Source organism: Momordica charantia, assembly GCF_013281855.1.
Source record: "Momordica charantia cultivar OHB3-1 chromosome 6 unlocalized genomic scaffold, Mcharantia_2.0 BLBB01000006.1, whole genome shotgun sequence".
Lineage (NCBI taxonomy): Eukaryota > Viridiplantae > Streptophyta > Magnoliopsida > Cucurbitales > Cucurbitaceae > Momordica > Momordica charantia.
The window spans coordinates 22,921,031-22,948,465 of NW_028275164.1; the positions used below are offsets into that span (position 1 = coordinate 22,921,031).

The 27,435-nt window shown below is 35.6% G+C and overlaps 2 protein-coding genes and 1 long non-coding RNA gene across 8 annotated transcripts in view; 2 read left to right on the forward strand and 1 right to left on the reverse strand.

The window, feature by feature from the left end:
* Nucleotides 1–12,262, forward strand: part of LOC111021960 (Cyclin/Brf1-like TBP-binding protein) — a 46,244-nt gene extending 33,982 nt beyond the window's left edge. For all 5 annotated transcript variants that reach the window (XM_022299097.2, XM_022299098.2, XM_022299099.2 and 2 more), the window contains 5 exons: nucleotides 5,362–5,442; nucleotides 7,072–7,209; nucleotides 9,128–9,217; nucleotides 9,671–9,724; nucleotides 11,655–12,262. In XM_022299097.2, the coding sequence (XP_022154789.1) occupies nucleotides 5,362–5,442; nucleotides 7,072–7,209; nucleotides 9,128–9,217; nucleotides 9,671–9,724; nucleotides 11,655–11,891 (600 nt within the window). In that variant the 3' untranslated portion in view covers nucleotides 11,892–12,262. The remainder of the gene's footprint in view (nucleotides 1–5,361; nucleotides 5,443–7,071; nucleotides 7,210–9,127; nucleotides 9,218–9,670; nucleotides 9,725–11,654) is intronic.
* Nucleotides 12,263–16,275: 4,013 nt separating this feature from the next.
* Nucleotides 16,276–21,357, forward strand: LOC111021963 (uncharacterized). Of its 2 annotated transcripts, none has more exons than XR_002602913.2 (2): nucleotides 16,276–17,605; nucleotides 17,772–21,357. It is a non-coding gene; the product is annotated as an uncharacterized LOC111021963 (long non-coding RNA). The 2 variants fall into 2 exon arrangements; XR_015791947.1 differs by having other exon boundaries at nucleotides 16,276–17,541.
* A 4,603-nt stretch (nucleotides 21,358–25,960) lies between these two features.
* LOC148210969 (uncharacterized) lies at nucleotides 25,961–26,785 on the reverse strand. Its single transcript, XM_088125259.1, has one exon. It carries the CDS (start codon nucleotides 26,678–26,680, stop codon nucleotides 25,961–25,963), a length of 720 nt encoding a protein of 239 aa, XP_087981385.1. The 5' UTR covers nucleotides 26,681–26,785.
* Nucleotides 26,786–27,435: the final 650 nt, after the last annotated feature.

Genomic DNA, 27,435 nt, shown 5'->3' on the forward strand with positions numbered 1-27,435 from the left:
CCCATTGGCAAGGTTTGGGATTTCTTGGTAATACTGACTCAGAGATCTCAAGTTTGAAGCCTCCAGGCAAGCTTAATACAAAAATCCTTGATGTCTCTCGGGTCTGAGCCTTGAGGCAACTGCAGGGGCCCTTAGGTATAAGGGAGCAAAGCTCGGACTCTCAGTTATTTAAAAAAAAGATATTCCAACCTCAAGTAGAAGGCCAGTGGAGGAGAGGTGGCTATTGAGCTTTGCACTATTCTTCCGCATCACGTGAGGCAATAAAGCTAGTTTAGGATTTCTTACTTTGAACTTTATCCCTAGTATAGATGCTAAGAACAACAGAAAACATTTTGTCATCTTGGGACTGTTGCCTTTTCATATCAACATGCTAAGTGTCTCAACCCTACTGTTAGAGCGTGGGTTGAGACCCTCACCAAGTGAGCAAGCATGGGCAACATGCCATCGGGCCATGTTGAGGGCTGTGTCGTGATACGATCAAGGAGGATGGTGCAGCATGTAACACATCATATAGATTTGCTCAAGAGTGCTAGGAGAAGGCATATGCAGAATGCAAGGTGATGTTAGTGGTGTTGGTGACAAGCTTAATGGAGGCTAGTTGGGTCCCCGGGCCATGACTCCAAAAGTGGGGGTTCCATCTAGAGTTTGGACGAGTGACTTTGGAGTTAGATGTATATTAATGAGATATGCAAGCACGTCAAATTTCGTGGCAAGCAGAGTTTAGACGTATGCTCTACGTTGGCAAGTGACTCCTCGTCACCTTGCATCTGCCACATACACGCCTGCAGCCTAAGATTGCCTTAGAATGGCTACTATATGAGGAGGCATGGTGTTGGCTTTCCACCACCCTTAGGCCATGTCAAGGCCTAAGTGAGCCACTACATGGCACGTGTGTCATGGCGTTGCGAGTGTCTGCAAGAGCAGTGTCTTGGGTGACTTCCTTGGAGAAATGGAAACTCAAGGACAATGTCGAGTGGCATGGGTGTGCCGGCATTTTGCCTCGTCCCATGGATCGGAGGCGCACCATGAGGCCTTTCTCTAGGATGGTATGCTCGAGTGAGATGGCACGAGCGCAAGAGTCGTCATGTCTCGATAGTGTCTTGATGATTGAATGTCCGGAAGGTCCTGATCATAAGTATGAACCCATGGGTCAATTATCGGTAAGCATGCTTGAGCAAGCAACGAAACCCGATGACATCCTGATGCTTGGGGTGGCATCTTAAAGTATCGGTGGGCACCCGATAAGTGCAAAAAAGCTAGTCTTGGCCCAATAAGCGGCTAGACTTATCCCAATTGGCAAGTTTAGTCATTCCTTGCTCGAATCTCGACATGAATCATCTTGGTAGTACTCGATAAGGCCGTGTAGCCCATTATTAACTAGTTTCTTGGCAGGAATGGTCTTAGAGGCCCGATAAGTTAGTTTTAACAGAGTTAAGCGGTTGAAATCTCCCGGTAGTACCCGGTAAGCGTTTTAAGCTAGTTCTGGCCTCGTTAAAGGTTAGAACTCATTTCGGTAATGTCCTGGCTCAGTGTAAGAAAGGGACGGTCGAGTGACCGAGAACCAAGATGTTATGAAATGAAGCGCCAAAGCGTTTAGAGGGGCGTTGGCCTAACGTAGAGGCAAGGTTGAGCCGTGAGACTTGGCCTAAAGCAGAGGCAAGTTGGCTAGCGTGGCATAAGAGTTGAAATGCACGAACAGGCGATGTGCATTGCCGAGAGTAAGTCAAGATACATGCATAGTTGCGAACACCCATTTGAGACTTGTTAGAGTATATAGATTAGTATATTTTATATTCTTGTATTAATATTAATTTGTCATTTACCTTCTCCTTATAGGATTAGGTCAACCTTGTATATTTATCTATATATATAGACTTTAATAATGAGAATATAGAACATGGGATTCTCTCCAATCTTAGTCTCTACATGGTATCAGAGCTCTAGGTTTCTTGCCCATTAGGGTTTTGTGCCCGCTAGGGTTTTGTGCCCGTTAGGGTTTTGATGCCCATTAGGGTTTTGTGCCCATTAGGGTTTTGATGCCCGTTAAGGTTTTGTCCCCGTTAGGGGTTTTGTGCCCGTTAGGGTTGTGATGCCCATTAGGGTTTTGATGCCCATTAGGGTTTTGTGCCTTAGGGTTTTGTTCATTGCTATCCAACACAAATCACCGCCGCCGACCACCGCCGCCGCCGCTGTTGACTTGCCAGCTGTTTTCCGATTGTTGTTCATGGGTTTCATCTCGCCGCCAAACGCCATCATTGTGTGCTTTTGTCACCGCCAGTCGCCACCCATCGCCTTCGCCCCTCGGGTTGTCATGGGGTAGCACTTAGGGTTTCTGGTTTCAGACTACACGTGATCCAGTTCAAGTGGTCCAGTTCAACCGGTTTGGTATCAATTGGTTTGGTTCATCCGATTCAAGTTCGGTTCGGTCTGGTTCGTCACATTTCGGTTCGGTTTGGTTGATTTATACCGGTTTTGGTTAGATTTGGTTTGGTCTGGTTTTGTCGTTTTGTTCAAATAAGTTCGTTTGTTTATTATGGCCGAGAAGAAATCAATCGTAACTTCTGAGGTGATCCCAATGATATAAAAAAAAATCACAAAACACAAGTTGAATAGATTATTTGTCTAACAAGTTGGGCATCATTAACATATATGCACCAACTTGAGGGGGAGTGTTAGAGTATATAGATTAGTATATTTTATATTCTTGTATTAATATTAATTTGTCATTTACCTTCTCCTTATAGGATTAGGTCAACCTTGTATATTTATCTATATATATAGACTTTAATAATGAGAATATAGAACATGGGATTCTCTCCAATCTTAGTCTCTACAAGACTAAGCTAACGATGAGCGAAAAGATGCTCATGTGTGTAGGTAGTTTCGGTGAATGTTCAAGACGTCATCGTGATGCAAAAAATAGCAAAGTTTAGTTGAGGAAGAAAGAACCTTGCCTAAGGTCCGACAAAGCCACAAAGTGCGCGAAAAGTGTATTGGGCTAGAGTTCCCCGTAAGGCTTGCCATGATTGAGCTAAGATCATGGTGCCTCATGGTTGAAAAAAGTATGACTATGACACTAAGCATCTGATCTAAAATGGAGGAACTAGAATGTAGGGCTTGGCTAGCTAATTTTATTGAATAAATAGAAATACTAGCTAGGCCAGGGATCCATGTAACACTATCATGATCTTTCATATTCACCATTTGAGGCATAGACTAAATTTGTCCGTTCTTCCACCTTTCTATCCATAACCACTCTCCTAAGTTGAAGATTCCAAACCATAAATATCACAAAATCCACTTCTATAGGAGTGAATTTCAACAAATATGAGATAGGTCTGAAACATAGCAATTTTATCTCAGCTGCGGTAGTGAATCTCTTCCTGTGTCATACCTTGTTACCCATCAGAGATAAGCCTTCAATCCTCGACTTTGATTATAGACAAGATTAGAGTTTATCTTAGGAATCATCAACTTGCCTCTCTTGTCCCCTGTATTGCTTGAAAGGTGGAACTACTGCACATTCGCACTCGTACTACCCTCTTTCACTCTGTTTCCCTAGTACCCTGTATTGCCTGCTATTCTCCCTGTGCAAGTGTAACACACTCATGGTCTTGGTTCTCATCACACTAATCTACTTTATCATGGGCTCTCTCCAAATCTATCCCGGGGATGGAGCCTTTCAAATTTTTGCTAAGATATTCATCAACTAACTCATCCAAGAACATTGTTTAATCTATTTGCCACCGTGTTTCTCTGTTTGTCTTCTTCGTTCTCTAAGCCGCTTTGGTTTATTGGGATACCATTTCATGTCCTATAGCCTAGGGGGTTTGGGCATAGGTAGCTTAAGGCTCCGTAATAAGACCATTGTGAGTAAATATGATCTGCAGCCCTTTGAATGGGTCTTTGCTTGTGGGTCTAAAGGTACTCAAAAACCCCGTGGAATACTATTTCTTCAAGTTTCCTCTTTTTCTTTCAATTTGTAAAATGCTCTATTGTAGATGAATCTGATTGGGTAACAAGCATCTTTATGCTTTGTTCCCTAGTTTGTATCATATTTCTAATAAGAGGTTGCATTTTATGGCATCTGTTATGTCTTCCTCAATCTTTTATTGGATAAGGAGACAGTGAAAGTGTTTGCTCTTCTTTCTCTTTTGGGTAATGTACAGAGAGGTTAGGGGAGGAGGGATGCTCGTTTCTAGCCCCCAACCCCACTGGGGGCTTTTTTTGTAGCTCTCTGTTTCAATGTTCCCCTTCGTCCCCTCTTGATGTCCGTTATTTCTCCTCTCTTTAGAAGGTTAAGAACCCAAAGAATAAATTATTTGTATAGTAGGTTTTGCATAGGAAAGCTAACACCTTAGATCGTATTCAGAGGCCTTATTGGGCCAACGGTAGTGCAACCTCTGCAAACATGTTGGAGGACCTTGATCATACTCTTTGAGGGCTCCTTTTTGCTTTGGCTTTTGGGATCTTATGGGCTCATAAATAGAAACTATTATTCTATGATGGAGGAGGTTCCCTATTTTATTCCCTTTCGTGATAGAGTTCTTTGGTAGGCTTGTCCCTTTTTTTTCGTTTTTTGTTTTGTTGTTTTGTTTTATTTTGTTTTTTTGTTTTTTTCTGTTTTGTGGGGTTTATAGCTTGAGAGGAATGGTATAATTTTTAGAGGGTTGGAGAGGCCTTGAGAAGAGCTGTGGGAGATTGTTAGGTTTAATATCTCTTTGTGAGTTGCGATTACTAAACCGTTTTGTAATTACTAGTTAGTTTTTATTCTTTTCGATTGGACTCCTTTTAAGGGGCTGATGTTTTGTATTTCCTTGTATTTTCTTTCATGTTTATCAATGAAAGCTTCGTTTCTCATTTTTAAAAAATGTAATCTATTTTGGTACGGGCCTTGGAGTGGGCGTGGGTGCCCTTGGGTATAGGGGAGCAAAGCTCCGACTCTCAGTTATCAAAAAAAAAAAAATTGAACTTGGTCAACAAATTTCATAAGGGAAATTCAAGGGCCTTTGTATCGGGATGCCTTATTGGGTTGGCAAGAACCCCATTTGTCTGATTCATATTTAGAAAAAATAACGCTTCTCCAAGAGCTTTTTCCTCAGTGATACATCTCTCCAAATCCACTTGGAAAGCAGACACCTACCTATTTTGTGTTAAGAAAAAGTAAATTAAGGGCAATTGAAAGGCTTGTCTGATTGCACGTAATTGTTTAGTGAAGAAACAAGGGGAAGAGAAGGGTTTTTCTACTTGGAAGTATGCTTCATTAAATGATTGATCGATCATATATCTTAATTTTTCCAGTGCTTTGTCTTCATTTATAGACTTGATGTATAACCACTGAGATGTCAAGATGTTGCATAGGTTGATGGCTATCTTCACAATGAGGAGGAGAAGCATTACAAAAAGATAATTTGGGAAGAGATGAACCGGGAGTATCTTGAGGTACATATTTCCATTCTATTTTCCACCCTCATAAAAACTTCTTCTTTTTCTGTCTTTCTCACTTTTCTTTCTTTAATCTTTGTCCCTTTTTTTCCTCTTATCTTTTCCTTAACTTTCTTCTTTTTCTTCTTTCTGTATCAACTTCTCTTCTTTTATTTTCTTTTTTCCCCCTTGTTCCATTCTAATTTTTTTCCCCAACAATACTAGACTTCTACTAACGAAATAAACAACCAAACATGATGCAAGTACAAAAAACATTCTAAAATAAAAACTTAATCCACTAAAACCCTCCTTTGAAGACAGCTTGATAATTCTCCCTAGAAACTCAAACTCCAAAATGAAACATAAAAGATAAACAAGAGATACTTGGAAACATCCCTGCATTAGTGAAAAATATTCCCTACTCTTCTTTTTCTTTTTTTGTCTATCTTCACTCTTTCTTTGTCTGTATTTTTCCTCTCTTTTTTCATTCATACATTTCTTCTTTCCTTTTCTTCTCTCTTTTTTCCCCTTTTTTCCTCTCTACATTTCCCCCCCTCTTTTTCCTTTATTCTTCCATTTAAACTTTTACTTGCTACTACTCACTTCTTCCGTTTTTTACTTGCTGCTACTATCTTCTGTCCTCTGTGTGTGTGTGTGTTTTATATTCCTCTTTTTTATTTTCCCACATTCCTCTTTTTCATCTCATTTTTCTCTTTTTTCATTTTTCATTTTTTTTTCCTTTTTATATTTTCAACCACCAGCTACCTTCTGCTTCTCTGACCTAATTACACTGCCTTTCTGCATCAAATATTTCATTCTTCCAACTCACAGGACTAGGCATCTGGACAAGATTTCTTCTCTTTTTCTACATACAATTTCTGCACTAATTACCAATCAAAGATCAAGGGAATAATATCTGTTATTTTCAAAAACACCAAAAAAAGAAAAACCACTATAAAACCAATAACTCAAACTAAAGGGCCCTCAAGACCTACTTGTTGAAAGTTACTTTAGATTGTAAATAAGAGATCCCAAACCAAGTGAATATCTAGAGGTTAAAAACTCTCAAAAACCTTTGAAAAGATCGCACCATGACATTGAGAAAAGTTTTAATTGATCACCTTGGCATAGTGTTTTAAACCACTTCTAATAATGATTTCAAATTGTTTACAACTCAACAATTAAAAAAACCTAAGAAAAGCCAAAATTTTTAAAAAGAGCACACATTATTTTTGTGAAGAACATGTGATTCACATCTTCTCCAGCTTTTACACATAAGATGCACACATTGGGTCTCAAACACATAAAAGGACGCTTTCCTTTTAACCGTATTTGAATTTCCATTAAGCACAACCCATAAAAGAGTATTTATCTTTCTCGAAGTTTTAGATTTCCATTGGGAATTTACTAAATCTTTTGACACCAACTGTCCCTCACCACATTTGCCAAATGACTTTACAGTAAAATCCCCTGAATCATCCAAAGTTCATTTCCGCCAATTGCTTTTCCTAGACAAACTCTTCTTATCCACTAATATAATCATAGAAAATTTTCTCATATACAGCAACGTTTATGGAGTAACTTTATGCCTTGCGGTGCTATAATTATTGCAATTGTTGATAACTCAACTCTGTTATACTTGCATAGGAACAAGCAGCTAAGGAGGCAGCAATAGCTGCTGCAAAAAATGCTTATGAGGCAAGTTTTGAAAATTGTAACGCAGATTTGCAGGCAGCAAAGGAACTTGCAGATGCTGCCGCAGCCGCTGTAGCAAAATCTAGAAAGGTTTTCGTCGAGACCTTCTTTTTGCTCACTTTTGCCATTCACTTATGCATCTTTGTACTCTGGATAGATTTTATTCTTTATACAGCAGAGGAAATTGCATCCTATTTCTCTTGTAATTTATTGTTGTTAATATAATTGTTTTCTGTTGAATATACATTTATGCACACACATACATACACACACTTAAAAGAAATGTAAACATTACTTTTTTTATTATCTATGGACTTGATATCTTACAAAAAAAATGTCTTTGTATATGTGCTTTTGTTTCATTTGTCTCGATGAAAAGTTCGGTTTCTTATAAAAGAAAAATAAAAAATCTTTGTTTTTTCATGAATTATAGATCCTTGATTTCTCTCTAATGATGAGTTATTAGATTCTTTCATTCTCTCCCTTTCCCCTTCTACGCCCCTGTCATTCTTGTTTCTCCATCCCAATCAAACATGGTCTCTGAAGTGTGCGAAACAACTTTAACCATGTCTGAATGTCATGAAGCATGGAAGTGGAATGTGTCTACTGTTGCTTGATTCTTGCTGAGATTTCATTTTCTTTCTCTCTTTCTCTCTTTTCTTTTTTTCATTTGATGAAGAGGTTTTCTTGTTTATACTGGGGAAGATTAGAGACAATTTAGATTTCTACAACGTTAGACATTGGCATTTTTTCCGTACATGCCATTGACATTTCATGGCTAGTTCTCAGCTTTGGCAGCCAAAGTCTTTCACCCTAATTGTAATAACCATGTAAATATTGCTCGCTAGTGTAAAGCTCAATCATCTAGGCAAAGTAGAGACATAGTCTCCTTGTCATCCTCAGGCAGTGGAAAGCTCTTTTCGCTTCGCTTTTTCTTTCACTCCTTCGAGAGAGGAGTTTGTATAATTTTCTGTTCCTTTTCATTAATCAATGAAAAGTTCTTTTCTTGTTAAAAAAAAAAAATCTGTTGAAGAGCACTGATTTCTCTCCAAGTTTCCAGCAGGAGAGACAGATAGTCCCGTAAAGCTAACTTTTCAAGAATTTAGACCGAGCATTTTATGAACTTTGATTTTCAGTCTGGCTCATACTTTTTTAGTATTATCTTTTTCTATTTCGTAATGTGTAGTGTGTTTTAAAATAATTTTATTTTTTTAATCAATTAATCAGTTTTTCTTTTTTTTTTATATGAATAATATTTGGTTTAACCGATCTTTATTGTGAGCAAGGATTAGCTTAATAAGTTCCAAACGTCCATACTGAGAAGAACAGAAATTGAATGTTAGATCAAACTACAGTAGACTCATGAGTGAAGAAGCTCAAGCATTGGGGGATGTTTCTTTTGCAAGTCTCTCTTCCCCTCCTTTTTTCTTAATGATTCTAGGAATAAAGGGTTGTTTTCACTTAGACAACTCTTAGTTTGATGCATGGCAAGTTCGCTCCTTATATTTTAAAATTTATTATTTATACTCAGCTCATGTGATTTAATTATTTATAAAATATACCTTTCTTACTGATAATATATATCTAATTGCGGTTATCAGTTATCACTGGAGAATTTTTGCAAATAGAAGTCTCATCGGGTGGTGTTTGTTTGATCTCCTTTGTCTCTCTGACCTTGGAAAGACAGCTAGCCTTCTCTTTTACAAGTCTATATTTTTCGTCATTTTGTCCTTGGGCTGGACAAGTTGTCCTGTTTTCTTTCTTTTAAATCTTATGTGTCCAATTGCAGTGTTTCTTATCAAAATAATACTAACAGAAAGCACCTAAAGCAACATAATTGCTAAATATGTAATTTTGTAAGCTCAGTTGTCTTAATATATCTTTGAGTCCTTATTGGTGTTAAAGAGATGTTTTGACCATCACATTTACATCCATACAGTCGGCCAAAATTCTTGTGTAAATTAACCTTCCAGAAATTTTATTTTCAATTCATGATTCTTATTTGCAGGAAAGACAACGGAAAAGAGCTGCAGAAGCTAAAAATGCTTCTCCTGCTCAAACAGCTGCAGAAGCCACTCGACAAATGTTAAATAAGAAGGTACTACTTGAAACTATGAGATTCATTTTTAAGTTTTTAGTCCTAAATAAAGCTGATCAGAACATTGACAGACTTTGTTTTGGTTGCTGTATCCTCACTCCTTGCCATGCATCAACTTCAAATTTTATGCCTTATTATAAAATTATTGTACTAATCAATCTCTATATTTAGCCGATTGTTATCAGCACTTTTATGTGTCTAATATTGTTTGTTTTGAAGTTTGTTTGTCTTATCATTTAGTTTTGGATGTTTTATATTATGGCATATGCACCATATTCTAAAGCTATTCTGCTAGTTAATCTCTAGATTAATTGATTGTTTATTCTGCACCTGTACATATATTTTATTATGTTAGCCTATTTTAAGTTGTTAACGTCTAGTATTGATCATAGTACTCTGTTTAATTCATTGTGGTGATTGAAATTGGTGTTTACTTTGCCTGTTTCTGTGCAGAGACTCAGCTCGAAAATCAACTATGATGTGCTGGATAAACTTTTTGACGAATCTGTACGTCTCCGTTGCACCTTTATATTCATTCCATATGTATATTTTGTCACTTAATACTGTTTTCTTCCTGAATGAAAAATATGAACAAGGTTTTATCTAAGTATAAAAAAGTATAAAAAAAACTGCAAACATGGGGTTTTCTCAATCACAGTTCCATCTATTACATGTGCCATCGTGTGTTTTTTCCTATTTTATGGGGTCTTTGGCTTGAGAGAAATGTTAGAATTTTCAGAGGGTCGAGGGGTCTTGGAAGAGGTATGGGATGTGGTTAGGTTCAACTCTTCCCTTTGGACTTCCGTCTCTTAGCCATTTTGTAATTATCAGTTGTGCTTTATTCTTTTGGATTGAAGTCTTTACCTGCACGGTTAGGTTTAGGACTCCTTTTGTGTGGTTGATTTTTTTATGCCCCTGACCCTTATATCTCTTTCATCTTTCTTAATATTAAATTAAAATTTAAAAAATTGTAATAAGAATTAACAAAGCGTAAAAATACCTCCCAATTTTTTTGCATGGGAAGAATTATGGATATTGGGAAATTATAATAATCTCCAAATAATTCGAGGTACTTGGACCCTCCTCACTCGAGATCATTAAAGCCTAAATCATAGTAAACAACTGCCTACCTTCATCCTTTCTCCCTCACATATTTATAATATTATTAAGGTATTAAGGATATATTAGTAATTAGTTAGGGAGGTTGTTAGGGGATCTATTATAAATATGTGAGGGAGAAAGGATGAAGGTAATATCCTTAATACCTTAATAATATTTATAATTTTATCTTAGTAGAATTCCTATTACTTTGACTACATGATTTTGCATAAGAGAAATTTTCACTTCTATATTCATAGTGTCAGCGAGATAGGACTTGAAAATGCATCGAAAATTTGTTAGCAGCTGAGGTATATCTGAAACTTAGGTTAGAAAACAGACGATTGACCAAGCTTCCTCCAAGAAAACATTATAGACAATACTTGAAGAGTATTCTTTCTGTAAAGGAAACCAAACTTTTTATTGATGGCTGGGAAGTTAGTAGTTACTATAAAAGAGTATCTAAACCCGGTATAAGGAGTCTAACTAATTCCCCCCATATTAGGAAATTATCCCGGAGGGAATAATTACAAAACGAAGAAGATGACAAACAGTTGGGAGATGCTTTACATTTAGCTAAATTCAGTCTCTCATATTACTCCGAAACTTTGTCTTCAAAGAAGTTTTTGATTCCTTTAAAACCAAATGCACGTGACAGTCTCTCCAAACTTGTGCCACAAAGTTGGAACAGTTTTATTTTTGGTACAATTGCCTATCATCCATGAAAGATTCAAGTGTCTTCTCATACTCCCATGGACTTGTACTTCTACCACCCTCTGAGAACCCGAATGCCATCCAAACCTATGTTTACTATAGGCTCTACTAACCATGAAATATGAGAGTTTTGCATCTATCAATCTTCTTCAAAATGTTTCGAATTATAGGTACCACTAATTATCCTTTTGTCTATTACCTCATAAAGTGCAGCTCTAGATAAAACATTGGAAGGAAAATTTAGTCGCGTTGCTAATCTTCAACCCTGAAATTTTTAGGAAAAATATACTAAACAAATCAAATTTTCAATCATAGGTTTATCATCTGTAAAAGAGAATGGTATCATTTTATGCAAACAGAATTTCCTTTCTTCTCTATTAAAATATATTTGTTATCCCATGATGGCCACCTATCTTAGGAATTAGTAATTCCTGTGTTTCTCGACACCAAATGTTATAGGGTCAGACGGTTGTCCCGTGCGATTAGTTGAGATGCGCGTAAGCTGGCCCTGACACTCACGGATATAAAAAAAAAATGTATATATATATTTGTTATCTGATGTTTAAGAATTATTTCCATCTCTGTTTTCATTCAAAACATTTGTGTGTATTCATGGACATTGCAGGCTGCTACGGAGCCTTTGACTAAAAAGAAACGTGAAGAACTCTCGAAAAATACCGACGAGACTCCAAATACAGCAGAAAAAGAGTTTGAATCCAAGGAGAAGCACAGACATGGTGACTTAGAGCAGGAAGATGATTATGATGGTGATGGAACATATGGTTCTGGTCTCTATTACGAGAATATGGAAGAAGAGACATACAACTATGATCATGATTATGGCTATGACGAATATGATTGATATCGATATCTAGTATCGTGGCAATTCATACTCAGCCCTTCAGGATTTTGAGCTCGTTTTTGCTGTCAATAGTTAGTTATGGCTAATCTTATATTTATTTTGCGTGCTCTTTTTTTATTTTCCTTTTTCTTTTTATAGTATAGGATTACAAACCTAGGGGTTAGGATTCAAATTTCCAGCCTCTAGATTATTACTATTGATGCCTTAACTATTGAGCTATGTTCATAATAAACGTTAGGTATGTAATTTATCTTGATTTTCTCGTCCGACAAAGTCATTTGTAGCCCTTTGTTGATGTGAGCTTTGACCACCATTATGTTTTTGACAAGTGGGAGATAGGATAGTAGAAAGGGAAGGAGAGAACATTTTTTTCTTTTTTCAAAAAATAAATAGTTGTGAAGTAGTTAGAAGATTTACGTCGACGAGTCAGGAAGTATTATCAATTGTCTATTGTAAATATTTTGAGTTATCATATATTATTATTCATTTAAGAAACTAACATTAATTTCTCAGAACCGAAGAATTTATTACTGGTTCCCCAACATCATCTTATTGTACTGGTTTTCCAGCATAATCTACGTGAAATCAATAGAAATGGCAGCTAAAAAATAATTTTGGAGGTAACAAAATCAAAATACATTTATACTTTTTGGTTTTTTTTTTTGGGGGATTTGAGATTGAACATTCTATCTCTAGAGAATTGAACAACATGCTTTAACTAAGCTATATTCATGGCATAAGTTAATGAGTGATGTATTAAGACTATAATTAATCAATAGATTAGTTAATGATGTTTTCCTCAAAAAAAAAATAATTAATTAATTAATGATGTATTGAGATTATTATTAATAAATATCAAGGTTAATAATTTATTCCTATTATTTTAAGTTGATCAGTTGATCAAAGATTTATCGATTTAGAATCGTTATGACAATTATCATTTAAATTTCATATTCATAATTGTTTGAGGCAATTACATATGACAATAAATCTGTATTTTCAAATATAGTAGAAGGTTTTAAATCTTACAATGAGTAGTAGCATAATTTATATCAAAGGAAACTTAGATATAGTAGAGGGTTTAATTTTTACTTAGGGGCATAAATTTTTATCTGTCATTTAATTGCATCAATTTATTACATTTTTTTTTAAAATAAGTGTATACTTTAATAAATTAATTTATTACAATAAAATAATTTAGTACATTATTAGAGAAATTTTAATATTATTTTATCAATTGTAAAATTAATTTAAATATTGTAACTGATTTTAATTAATTATTTTTAATAGAATAAAGTAAATAAGTAGATTAAAAGAAAAACAATTTATTGAAAAGGGAGAAGAGCGTGACAAAAAATCCATAGACAAACTCATCTAAATGTAAAGGCAAGGAAGACTCTCGTAGGAGTAATAATCGATGTATAAGAATACCTGATTCTCAAGCAAAATATTAAAAATTGTGTACCAAACGGGTTTAGCTTGCCTTTGTCAATTCCCACCCAACAAAACTTCCAACCAACAAAACTTCCAACCGAACACCTTCTTTCAGGTTTAGGAATTTGTACGGTCTATTTAGGAATCATAATTACGAAAAAGGAAGGAAAAGTATAAAATTTACATTTTTGTCATGAAATCATCCTAATTAGATGATACCCATAACATAAATTGCTAATATATCCATAAAATTCATTCCAATATTAAATAATTATTAAAATATAGAATTTGTAAATTGGGAGGAAATCTCTTAAATTGTGCTAATTACACGTTCCAAAACTAAAAAATTTCAAAACCCCTAAATTTTCTAAACCTCCTTCTCCCTCGATTTTCTTTCCTTCCTCCGACCGACGGGCTTCCTTCCTCTAAAACCTCCGTTCATCTTCTCCGACATTCGGCGTTGTCTCCCTTCCTCTCTGGCGGCTCCGATTTTCTTTGTCGCAGAGCATTCCATCTCCGACGGTTCCTATTCTCGGTTAGTTTATGCTATATTTAGGTTTCAATTTTAGACATATTTGAGGTTCATTTCTTGCTCTCTGGATCTATTGCTGCCACCAAAGATTAGTTGGCATATACGAGTATATATTTCTCATCTCGTTTGTTTAAAATATTGTATATGTGAGGATATATAGTATAGTGTTTAGAGTAGGATATATATTATAACTCAAGTTTTATATATATGGATATATGATCATGGTGATTTAAAACTAAGAATCTGTTGTATATATTAATGATTTACATCTTGGCATTTTATATATACCAGTGAATCTATCCTTTAAACTCCTCCTGTAACCAAAATTTAAAAAATTAGAAATTGAGCGTACAAACCACCCTCACTGGAGAAGGTATTTGGTTTTTATCCTCCCAGCCAATCCAAAACTCTAGTAATCACAGTTTCGATATTACATTGTTCTTGCTAACTAGAAGCCTTTTAGCTAAATGTGTCCAACCCCTTGTGATGCTGTCTTGTATCTTTTCTCTGCTTGCATGTTCTTCATTGTTTGAATATAATTTGTTACTTATCTAAGACAAGATATTGGAATTGGCATGCTTGACGAATAGTTGACTTTTTTGGAACATCAAATCTACTTTTCGGGACATCCGCGGCTTTTCCCTCTCTTTTCTTTTTGTGAATTTATTTCGGGCATGTAACTATGAATACTGCAAAATATCCCGCAAATTATATTTTCATATTTACTTCGATGTATAGATAAACTGTGTTTTTCTTCTCCTTTCAATATTGGCGTCGATGAATACGTGCTTCCCGTTAATTATCTTCTGTTAAAGGATAAATAACACCAAAAAATAAATAATAATTAGACATTTGGACCTCAAACACAGAAGAAATAAGACATTGGCAAAATTAATCAGCATCTAAACCTCATAAAATTGATTTGGTTAAAACAAAAACACAATAAAACAATGTGAACGGTAGTGGAAATATTCAAACAATATGGATATGAATGAACGAACTTTACTTGTTGAAATATTAAAGCAATCAAATAAGAAACTAAAACCCAAATAATGGGTATAAAGAAAAACCGTACCAGTAGGGTATGAATGAAGGAACAACTATGAATGAACGAAATGTACCAGTAGTAGAAATGAGGATGATGAGAAGATGTCGTGCCCACAGTAATTAATATTTGGATATTTTTTAATTAATAATTTTGGTAAATAAAAAAATCAATCTTTTTGAATGAGTTAAATAAGGTGTTGAATGAGTGAATTAAGAGATTTGAATTGAAAATTAATATGGTAGACACAATCATTAAAGATTATGATATTAATTTATGGAATTAAATCTTTTATATTTCAAAAAAAGCAAATAACTATAATAAATGTAAATGTAATAAATATGGATAAATTCGAAATTAAAATAAAATCATACCAAGGGTAAAATTAAAGAATTTTAGGCATTCATGTAAATAAGTTTCTAAAACAGCGATAAAGAAAAATATTCTTTCTAACTAAAAACATAAATTAATTTGGTAGACTAAGTTCTTTTATTATTTATTATTTAAAATAAAAGATTTTGGAGTTAAAAAGAGATTTTATTTTTTGGGGTGCAACAATGCTGATGTGAGAATTCAAACATCTAACCTTTAGAACAATTATGTATACCTCAATTGAGTTACGCTGAGCTCCTCAGGTTGACGAGATTAAAAGTGACTTTAAATCTAAGTTAAAAATTTTCTTGTTCGTAGTTTTACTGAGAAACACACGCATTTGACAACTAGTTATGTTTTTTTGTTTCCCATTTATTAAAAACATTCCAAAAATTGTATAAAAATTGTGGAAACAACGAAATTAAGTTTCTTGTTTCTCCATTTCGTTTCTAATTTTATTCAAAACATAAATAAAATTATTACCTGAAATTATGATCGAAAAAATATCATATTTTAGTTTTTCATTGAAAAAATGAGATAAAAAAGAAAACAAAGAAATTCAATCATAAAAAAAAAATGTAAATCAGCCTTCTTAGCTTGCAAAAGGTAAAGAACCACGAAGGGTTACTAAATTCAATTATCTTTTTCTTTATTAAAAAAGAGAAAACAAAATACAAGAAAGGCCCTAATCGCTATTTTCTTTTAATTTTCAGGAAACATTTACATATATTAAAAATAAATACATTAGTTTTATATCTCTCTCATATTAGACAAATATTTCAGATAATTGTTTCTAATTTCCAAAATCATGTCATTTAACATTATTTATCGGATGGTTTGTTACAATCTCTCTTTCGATATCTAAAAATAATATATATATTTTTTTAGTACATAAAAATTATATATCTTTATTACATTTTGCCATCGGCACACAAGATATTATTACACTCATCGTATATTTTGTTATTGTTAGTTTCAGTTAGTTAAATGCCCAAATCTCTCTGTAAAGGTTCAGTTAGTTAGAAGCCCCAAGTCTGTCGGTTCTCTATTTAAAGAGGAGTCTTGTACATTACATTCATGAGAATTCTAAAATGGTAGTAGATGTAACTTTCATCTTCCGTTGACCTTTTTTCTTTTTCTCTTTTTCCGCCCTTTGTCTTATTCTCCTTTTGGCATGTTTCTCTTTCTCCGTCTGCCATGAATCCCACTGGTTCTACACCTGTTGATCCCTTGGCTCCCATGGATCATTCTACTCCAGTTGATTCTCCCGATCTTCCTTCTTCGTCTACTCAGATTAACAATGCTGCTGTTGCAAATCCTGTTACTCAAGTCCTGACGGAGGATAATTATACTTCTTCGAGTAGATCTATGTTGATTCCGTTATCTGTCAAAAATAAGCTAGGTTTTATCGACGATACGATTACCAAATTAAACCTACTGGCGATTTACTTTCTGCTTGGATACGCAACAATCATGTGATCATTGCTTGGATCCTAAATTCAGTGTCTAAGGAGATTTCGACAAGCATTCTTTTTACTAAATCCGCTCGAGATATATGGCAGGATCTCAAGGAGCGTTTTCAAAAGAGCAACGAGCCTCGAATATATCAACTGAAGCGCGATGTTGCCAACCTTCATCAAGATCAACAGTCGATTACTCTCTATTTTACAAAACTCAAGACTACTTGGGATGAGTTGAACCAGTATCGTCCAGTATGAACTTGTTTGTGTACTTGCGGTGGTGCTAAGTCTGCATCTGAATTTCTTCAGTTCGAATATGATAGAATTTTCTTATAGGACTTAATGAGTCCTATGCATCCACTCATACTCAAATATTGCTGATGGATCCTCCTCCTCTTGTGAACAAAGCGTTTTCGCTTGTACATCAAGAAGAATAGCAGCGTGCAATTGGTACCATGTCTGTACCTCTTAATGCTTCTTCAAATGTGCAGTCGTCCTTTGCTCTCACTGTCCAGAATTCCTCTGCTTCTGGCAAGGCTGTTAAGTCTCATGTGTCTTTTAAGTCGAGCCTAGATCTGTCTACACTCACTATGGCCTCCCGGATACAAGTCGCAAGGTCAATGTAATTCTGTTAATTCTCAGAATAAATGGGCTAATTCGGTTTCTTCTCCAAATGTTTCACAAATTTCTCCATGGATGACAAGCTCGAGGTCTTCCTCTGGTAGTCCATCAGTGTCAACACTTGCTAACTTTGCTGCAATCTCAACGTGCATCTAAGGCTCTCGTTGATACAAAGACTTTCATATGGCAAGTATCCCTGAATCTTGGATTTTAGATTCTGGTGCTTCTGTGCACATTTGCCATTCGAGGAGTATGTTTGCTACCTTTCATCGTATTTCTCCTATCACTGTCACTTTGCTTAACAAGTCTCAATTTGGTCGAGTTCTCTAGTTCTATTCGGCTGTCTGATGATATTACTCTGCATAATGTGTCCTATATATACCTGATTTTCATTTCAACCTTGCGTGTTATTGCAGGACATTCCCAACATTTCAATCATATTTTCTAATGAGGCATGTGTTATTCAGGACAAATTCACTTCGGGGATGATTGTCAAGGGTAGCTTGAAGAATGACTTGTTTCTCTTTGGTGTATTACCACAACCACATATTGTGTGTCTCTCATCCTTTACTGTTTCTGCTGATACTTGGCATTATCGTTTAGGACATCTTGCTTACAGTTGTTTAAATGCCTTTAAAGATGTTTTGTCTTTTGCTACATGCTCATATTCTCTTTTTTATTCATGTACAGTTTGTCCTTTAGCCAAGCAGAAATGTTTGTCTTTTCATTCTAATAAAACAATATATGCTAGGCCGTTTGATCTTATACATGCTGATGTTTGGGTCCCTTTACCCATCCGATGCATAATGGATATTGTTTTTTCTTTAACTATTGTGGATGATTGAACTCGTTACACTTGGATATTTCTTCTCAAACATAAGTCTGACGTTATCACTGTTGTTCCTCATTTTTTTTACCTATGTGGAGACTCAGTTTAATGTTAGTATTAAGAATTTTCGGTATGACAACACCCCTGAACTACATTTTAAGGATTTTTTTTTGTCCAAGGGAGTTGTTCATCAATTTTCTTGTGTCGGGAGGCCTGAACAAAACTCTGTGGAAGAAAGGAAGCACCAACATATCCTTAATGTGGCTAGAGCTCTTTATTTTCAATCTTGGATTCCCATTTCTTTCTGCGGTGAATGCATTTTGACTGCTGTCTTCCTCATAAATAGGACTCCTTCTCCTGTTTTGGCTTGGAAGTCCCCTTATTCTTGTCTTTACAAGCATGACCATAATTATTCTACCATTCGAGTTTTTGGCTCTCCTTGTTATGCCTCTACGTTTACTGCACATTGTACTCAGTTTGAGCCTCGTACTTATCAAGTTGTGTTTATATTGGTTATCCTCCGAGAATGAAATGCTACAAGCTCTATGATATTCAACATAATTGGTTCTTTGTTTCAAGGGATGTTGTTTTTCGTGAAGGAACTTTTCCTTTCCTTCGTTCACCTTCAATTGGTGTGTTGTCTGGCCCGTTTCCAGAGTTGGTCTTGCACAGGGCTTTTGATTTTCAAGGGGATGTTGTTCCTTCTATGGTTCCTACCACAGTTGTTTTTTATAATGCTCCTGCGGCGCCTATGGATTCTGTTGTTGTTCCTATGGCTATTATGGATTCTATTGACATCAATAATATTCATACTGCTATTGGTTCAGTTGATGTTGATCCCCTTGCTCCTAGTCCATCTATTGTTGCTAATACTAGTGTGGCTGCACCTGATACTTTTACTACTATTGTTCAGCAAGCTAGTATTTGAAGGACTACTCGGACTACTAAGCCTCCCTCTTATTTACGGGATTATCATTGTGCAGTTTTGTAGCATTCTATTTCTACTTCTGTGTTCACTAAACATCATTTGTAGCAACATGTGGATTATTCTAGACTGTTTTTCAGTCATCGCTTGTTTGCTCTCAATGTTTCCGCCGCTTATGAGCATCTCTTTTATCATGAGGCGGTGGTTCACCCACAATAGTGTGAGGCTATGGCTGCTGAACTCTGAGCAATGGAAGTGAATAACACTTAGTCAGTAGTTTCACTACCGCCTTTCCAACATACTATTGGTTGTCGTTAGGTTTACAAAATCAAGTATCATTCAAATGACAATATTGAGCGGTACAAGGCTCGTTTGGTTGCCAAGGGATATACGCAACCAGAAGGTTAGATTTTGTTTAAACCTTTTCTTCTGTTGCTAAAATGGTCACCATTAAGGTCTTTTTAACATTTGTTGTATCTAATGCTTGGCCATTGGTACTGTTGGATGTAAATAACACCTTTCCGCATGGGGACTTGTTTGAAGAAGTATATATAGATTTACCTTTAGGCTATCGTCCTCCTACTGTGGCTATTCGACAGGGGGAATGTTTAGTCTGTCGCCTAACAAGTCTATATACGGGTTAAACAAGCCTCTAGGCAATGGTTTGCCAAGTTCTCCTCTACTTTGCTTCTTATAGGATTTCATCAATCAAAATCTGATTATTCCTTATTTGTCAGAGGCAGTGGTTCAACTTTTATTGCTTATTGCTTTATTAGTCTACGTGGATGACATAATCATTGTTGGGGCTAATCTTGATGATATTAAGGCGTTGCTCAGTGATCGTTTTAAGCTTAAGTATCTTGGATCTCTTCAGTTTTTCCTTGGCTTAGGAATCGCTCGTACTTCTCGGGGTATATGTTTGTCTCAACGACATTACAAACTGTCTTTGTTGGAAGAGGTTGGATCACTCGGTTGCAAGCCGACTTCTGCTCCTGTGGATTCATCTATCAAACTTCATGCTTCTTATGGTGATCTCTGTTAGTTAACTCAAAGCTACAAATACAAAGTTTGAATGTTAGTTTTGAATTGGTTTGGTCAAAGACCTAGTTTTTAGGAAGTTGTTGACATTCCTTTTTTAGCTGTAGTCAAGTCTAAGTTCCTATTCTTATGGGTTAGTTGAGTAGCTAATTATGTGGAGATAGTTATGTTTATTTTTAGTATCATAGTATGTATTTATATGGAGCACTAATGAATGAAATTATTACTTCCCCCACTTTCTTATTTCTCTCTCAATAAGTACATCAACAATCTCTCATATGATCCTACAGTTTATCGTTGCTTAGTCGGTCGTTTGTTATATCTCACTATACCCAGACCGGATATAACTTTTGCTCTGAATCGCCTAAGTCAATTTGTTTCTAAGCCTTATACTTCACATCTGAAAGCTACTCATTTTTTGCTTCGGTATCTTAAAGGCTCACTTGATCAGGGTATTTTTTTTATCAACATCTAATTCTTTTCGACTTCAGGCTTTTGTTGATGCTGACTGGGGATCTTGCCTTGGCACTCGATGCTCCACTACTGGCTTCTATGTGTTTTTGGGTTCGTCTTCGATTTCTTAGAAGTCAAAGAAACAAGTCACAATATCTCATTCATTAGTAGAAGTGGAATATAGAGCGATGGCAGCTGCTACTTGCGAATTGATTTGGATTTCTAATATGCTTTCTGATCTGCAAGTTAAATTTTCTCGTCATGTCTTTTTTTTGTGAAAATCTTGCAGCCATTTATACTGCCTCGAATCCCATATTTCACGAGCGGACAAAATACATTGAGCTGATGTTTGCCTCCCATTCGTGATCGGGTTCAAGATGGCTTTCTTCGTTTGCCTCCCATTCGGTCTGCATCGATCACAATTAGCTGATGTTTTTACAAAGCCAATTTCTGCTGCTGTCTTACTTACCTTATTGTCCAAGATGGGTTACTGGACTTCCATCATCCATCTTGAGGGGGAGTATTAGACTCATTGTATATTTTGTTATTTTGGTTTGTTATTATACATAACTGCTTGTTAGTTTTAGTTAGTTAAATGCCCAAATCTCCCGGTATAGTTTCAGTTAGTTAAATGCCCCAAATCTCTTTGTAGTTCAGTTAGTTAGAAGCCCTAAGTCTCTCTGTGTTCGTTCTCTATTTAAAGTAGTCTTGTACATTACATTCATGAGAAAAACATAGAATTATCATTTTCTCTACAGTTTCAATTCTAAAACAGTACTTTTTCTACATGGGTCGCATAACAACTTTGTTCAAGCTGCCATTATGAGCTTAGCTCAGCGAGATTAGATCACCAAATCCTCCCATTTTTTGTATAAAAAAATCTATGTTTAAGCTAAATGAAAAAAGAATTGTATAATATATAAATAAGTTAAATTTCCTTTTGATTCTTAAATTCTAAGTTTGTTTAATTTTGGTCTCGAACTATTAAAACATCTATTTTAGATTAAAAAATTTTTAAAAAGTAACCATTTTAATTTTTAGTTTTCAAAAAATCTATTTTAATTTATTATATTAAGAGAAAAAAACTAAAATTAACCATCCTGTTTTTCCGGTTGTTTTTCTTTTTGTTTTTTTTTTTAAATTAAAAATACTCATTAACATATGAGTGATTTTGAAATCGTTGTAAACATTTTTTTGTCTCAAGTACCATTGTATAGAAATATTATTAGTCAGAATTCATTGCTGTAGAAGGAAGAGCTTGGAATGATGAGACATAATCTATTGTTGTAGGAGAGAACTTGGAAGAATGAGAGAGCGTCCACCTTTGAGTAACATTGTTAATCAAATCAATTGGTCGTTGTAAAACGTATAACTTAAAAGAATGAGAGATCACCTACCTTGAGAAATATAGCAATCAAATCAAATTGGTTAACAAAAATTAATGTTGCTAAGTATAAAATAATCGATTTCACAAATAATTAAAATTCAAATCTAACTAAATACTAAAATTTAATTGGTGGAGATATAAAATCAAATATGGTAAATCCCTTTTGGTTGTGTTTTCAAATGAGAAGGGACCAAAAATATATTTAACGGCAAAGTTGTTGTTTAACCGTCCAATCTCGAAGACACGTCACTATATCAACAAGTATCCAGAGGAAGTCATCCAAGTACTAGGTCGGATAATAACTGAGTTGAACATTTAGCCGAGATGGGTGACTAGCTGAACGGTTTACTCAACTATTTACGTCATGACAGTCTAACTGCTTTCCCACTCAACCCAGGGTGGGAATCGTTTTATTCAAATGGGGAGCCAAACTCCTCAACGGTTATTTTTTTCCTTTCTTTATAAACACCATAAGACAAATGGAGATGGTACGCAAAAAAACTGATTACGATATACATTTCTATTATTTTTAGCAAAGAGACTGACTAGATCGTCGGAGTGCAAACTTGTTTTTGCAGGTTCTAATCCTAAAGTATTCTTGAGGATCTATTGTGATTATTGATTTTTTCAGTAAGAACAATCAGCGTTGTCTGTGGGAAAATTGAAGTTTCTTCAAACTTTGAATCAACAACAAGCTTTATAATCAACCAGTAAAGTGATGGCGGATGAAGGAATGTCTCAGCAATCATTCACTAGCAGCCGCACTCAGAATACAGTGCGCACTCCGACCCGTGGACGAGGGAGGCCAACGTTGATGCAAGGCAGTGGAGGAAAAAGGAACGCCACACGACCTAGCTCCTTAAGTACTGCTCGGCAAATGGGCAAAGAGTTAATGAGACTACGTGCAGAGCTCAATGAAGTCCGATCGGAGTTAAGTGGAGTCGTGTTGCGCCTCCGCTTATTAGCAAGAGGGACGAGTGCAAGTGCACACTGTCACAAGTAATAATCTGGAAATATTCCAAGTTCGTCTCCACAGGGACTAGTTTTCTTTTAAAATTGATTTTGCAAAATGTTGGAATGAGCAATCGAGTTTGGGAATAAAAATAATTGATTGGTTGAAATGCACGTTTTATAATTTAATGAAATAGAATTTTGAAACCAACCCTCATACTACTGACTAGTTTGAAGAGAAATGAATTACACCTATCAGAATCTCACACTAAATTTACTCTCTAATTGCAAACTAGTTCAACTCCTATTCCATGCCGCTTTTGGTTTGTTTAGAAGATTAGGCCAGTATTTAAAACATGTTTGTAAAATACTAGAAGAATCCTAAGTAATTAAAACTCCAACTTACGTTTAATGGGCAAGAGAGCCTATGTCTAGAATCTTGTTTAAGTTCTTATCTCTAAGTAACTTCCCATTTTATCTTGATGAACTCCGTTGACTCTAACCTTTTCAGAATTAAACTCAACTGTTGTAATTTAAACAAGTGGCCAGCAAGTAAAATCAACTAGATTAATTAACTCAATCAAGATAAGCAATTTGAGCGTAACCGCCGTGCTATCTGATAGATGTAATTAAAATAATGGGAACTAAGTCATTCGTAAGAGGGTTGGAAAAGCAAATTAGCTACTCATAAAAACAGGAAAAATAGAAATAATAAGAAGTGGATTGAAATAAAATATCATATTAAGTTTTAGAAGTAATTACAATAGCTAAATTAAAATCGAGAACCAAAATCTAAAGAAAATGACAACAACAAAAAGGAATTGCAATAAAAATAATTCAAGGAATGTTGAGCAAAATTAAAGACAAAACAAATTCTAAAAACGTAAATTCTAGAGAGGAAACAAGCTGGAATTTTAAATGTCAAGTGAGCTCCCCCTTTGAAGCTTGATGGAACTTGGTATTTATAAGCTAAACCTTGCAAGTTGGTGGAGAAAATCTTGGGTATTTGAGTGGAGGAGCTACAATGGGGCTTAACAGCATTTGGTTGCACGGATCAAGGGATGGGTTGAGATTTCTTCCAACTGCCCGGTCAACAAAAGCCTTTATTTGTAGGTGGAGAATGCGCCAGGCGCATTGCTGAAGTTGTTGGAGTGTTGGCGATGTGCCAGACGCATCGCTGCTAGCTTTAAGATAGCCTCTGTGTCATATGCAGCAGGTGCATTGCTGCTTTTTCCTTCCTTTTTCCCCTATAAAACATATATATTTCCTCATAATTCCATCTATTTATCCAAAACCAAGTGTACAAGTTTTTCCTAAGAAATAGTCCCATTTATATCGGATTCAATGCATGAAACACACGTATTTAATTTCAGAAGACACTAAACATGCACAATTTGTAAACACTTTTTCCTAAAATTCAAGACTTATCACACCCCCAAACTTGAGACTTTGCTTGTCCCCAAGCAAGAACAACAACTATCAAATCAATAATAAGCATGCAAAATTCAAGAATAAACCAAACATCAAGTAGAGCCGAGTAATTTGCTCATATGGTGTCTCAGGAGGAACGTCAAAGCCCTAATCCCTACTACTTTTCTCAAGCAAAATCATGATAAGGTCACCTTTGTTTAAAAGATAAAAGCTTTTCAAATTCTTCTATTGTCTAACTCAAAAAACTTTTTCAAATCCAGTAGAGACTATGCACACTCCCTTTAATGAAAATTTTCTAGCACAAAAATGACTCGAAAACAGGACAGTCACTTAAGGGATTCTCTATGCTGGCAACCAATCCGAGCTTGTCGATTAGTGAGTTGCACAAAGGCAAACTAGATCAAAGTTGCTACCATAAAATTATGAGTATCCCTAAGTGAGAATTTTTTTGCAAACAGAGTGGGAACTGAGTTAAGGCAAGCTTCCTTACTTTTCTTCTCTCATTAAGTTCTCTTGCCACATATTTTCTCCTTTCACGCTTTTGTCTTTCCACTCTTATTTTCATTTTGCTTTTCTTTGCAAAAATTTCTATCACTTTTTCCTTTTTTTCTTTTGCCACTTTTTTCTTCGTTTTTCCACACTTTTTCTTACCTTTCTTATTTTATTTTATTTTTTTTCACTGCATTCTATTAGGCTTGCTTACGCTACTCCCCCAAACTTGAGGGAAGCGACTCCACCAAACTTGAAGGAGACAGTGTCCTCACTGGTTTTAAGTGTGAAAAAATTTTAGTGGTGCGTAAAATTTTTATACCATTAAAGGACAAGGATCCTCTTAAAAGATGTAAAAAGTTTAAAGGTTAAAGCTAAAGAAGCAGAAGTTAGTTTATCTTAAAACGACGTGGCAAATGAGTCATAGCTTGACCTAAATAGTAGAAAACAAAGCTCATGCATATTCCTAATTATCATCATCGACATGAAAAAGGAACAAGAACCTACTCAAAGATGGCAAATCTAAGACTTCTCATGCTTAAAATTAGTTAGACAATTGTGCATTCACTTGAAGATTCACAAGAACAAAAATCTGGCAGCAAGTTTTATTATTTCCATGCATGTCAATGCTAGCTCGGAGCAACACATCATAATATCCATGACTTGATAGCATGCTTTCAAAAGACAAAATCAACTAACTACCTAAGTCCTAACATGCGCATCTACTAATTTATTAACAGAAATAGAACATGCATTGAATTAAATAATACTGGAGGTCACAAAAAACTCCCTGAATCATTTTCTTCATTGTTTGTAACATCACGATGTGGTTGAAGATGGTGGAAAGTAGACATGGTTGTGTCGTCTAGCACCAAGGCAAGTTCTTAGAAAAATTTCCTCTTTTCATCTTAACCTCTCACATTTAAGCATGTTATTGTTCCTGCAAAATTATTCAAACTAAATAATCAAATTAAAAAAAAAACTAAACAAACAATGCGTGAATAAAGAAAGAAAAATAAAATAAATAAAATACAAGACAAATCCCTCTTTTAGTTCTCAAAACCAAGGCGAGGGTCGCTTATTCGCTGAAATCCCCTCCCTATCACGGTGGTTCTATTTTTAAAGGCTGAATTGACTTTCTCTTTTCTTTCTTCAAAGCAGTTGTCGTTATGATGCCTTCCTTTTCTGCTTCTTCTAACTCTGCCTCTATTTTTGCATTTAACAAATCATCTAACTCATAACAAGTAATTCCCTTATCAATGCTAATTACTGTACACTCTTCCATATCGTCCGGATATTTCATTGCATCCAGCATATTGAATGTCACCTTCTGATTATCAACGCGCATCGTGAGTTCTCCTTTTTTAACGTCAATTAGAGTTTCTCCTGTAGCTAGGAATGGGCGTCCGAGAATGATAGGCACATCCTTGTCAGCTTCACAGTCTAAAATAATAAAGTCAGCAGGAAAAATAAATTTATCAACCTTTACTAAGACATCTTCTATTTTTCCTTCTGGTTTGGTGATCGATCTATCTGCTAACTGGAGTGTGACGGTGGTAGGACTAGCTTTCCCTATTTCTAATTTCTGAAAAATGGACAAAGGCATGAGATTTATGCTAGCCCCTAAATCACATAGTGCTCTCCCTACATCTTTACCTCCTATTAAACAAGGGATTATAAAGCTGCCAGGATCTTTAAGCTTAGGGGGCATTTTGCTTTTAAAAACATTACCACTACATTCTGTCAAAGCTACTGTCTCATACTCTCCTAACTTTTTCTTCCTAGTTATTATGTCTTTTAAGAACTTTGTATAAGTAGGCATTTGCTCAAGAGCTTCAACAAAGGGTATGTTAATGTGCAGTTGTTTCAAGATGTCTAGGAACTTACGAAAATTATTGTCCTGATTTTTCCTTACTAGACGTTGGGGGAAGGGAGGTGGAGGTCTAGAGTTACTTACACTTACCTCTGGTTCTACTATTTTGTCATGTACAGCCTGTGTGTCTTTCTCTCTCGAAGGGCTAGGGGAAGATTCATCTGGCATTCGAGGTCCTTCATATGTTAGTCCACTCCTTGTTGCAATGGAGTTGCAATGCTCTTTTCCTATTCCTCTTGGCTCTTCTGTACTACTCGGTAATGAACCCCGGGGTCTTGTCCTTACCTCATTCGCAAGTTGTCCCAATTGCATCTCTAAATTTCTTACTGTAACGTCATTTCTGTCATGTAATCCTTCACATCCTTCATGTCCTTCATGGTAGCATCAGTCTTAGTCATTAATTCCTTCATTGTGGCATCATTCTTGGTTATGAATTCCTTCATTAAAATCTCCATGTTACTCAAGTTTTGTTGTGTCGGCTGCACATAATTTTTCTGTTGGTTGTATTGATGTGGAGTTGGTGGAAAAGCCAGTGAATTTGAAAATCCAGGTGGGGTATAAGCTTGCTTGTACTGTTGATTCTGTCCCGTACCACTAGAACTTCCTTGTCCACTCCATGAGAAATTAGGATGCTGCTTCCATCCCGGATTGTATGTGTTCGAATAAGGATTGAATTTTTGTTGATTCATTTGACCTACATAATA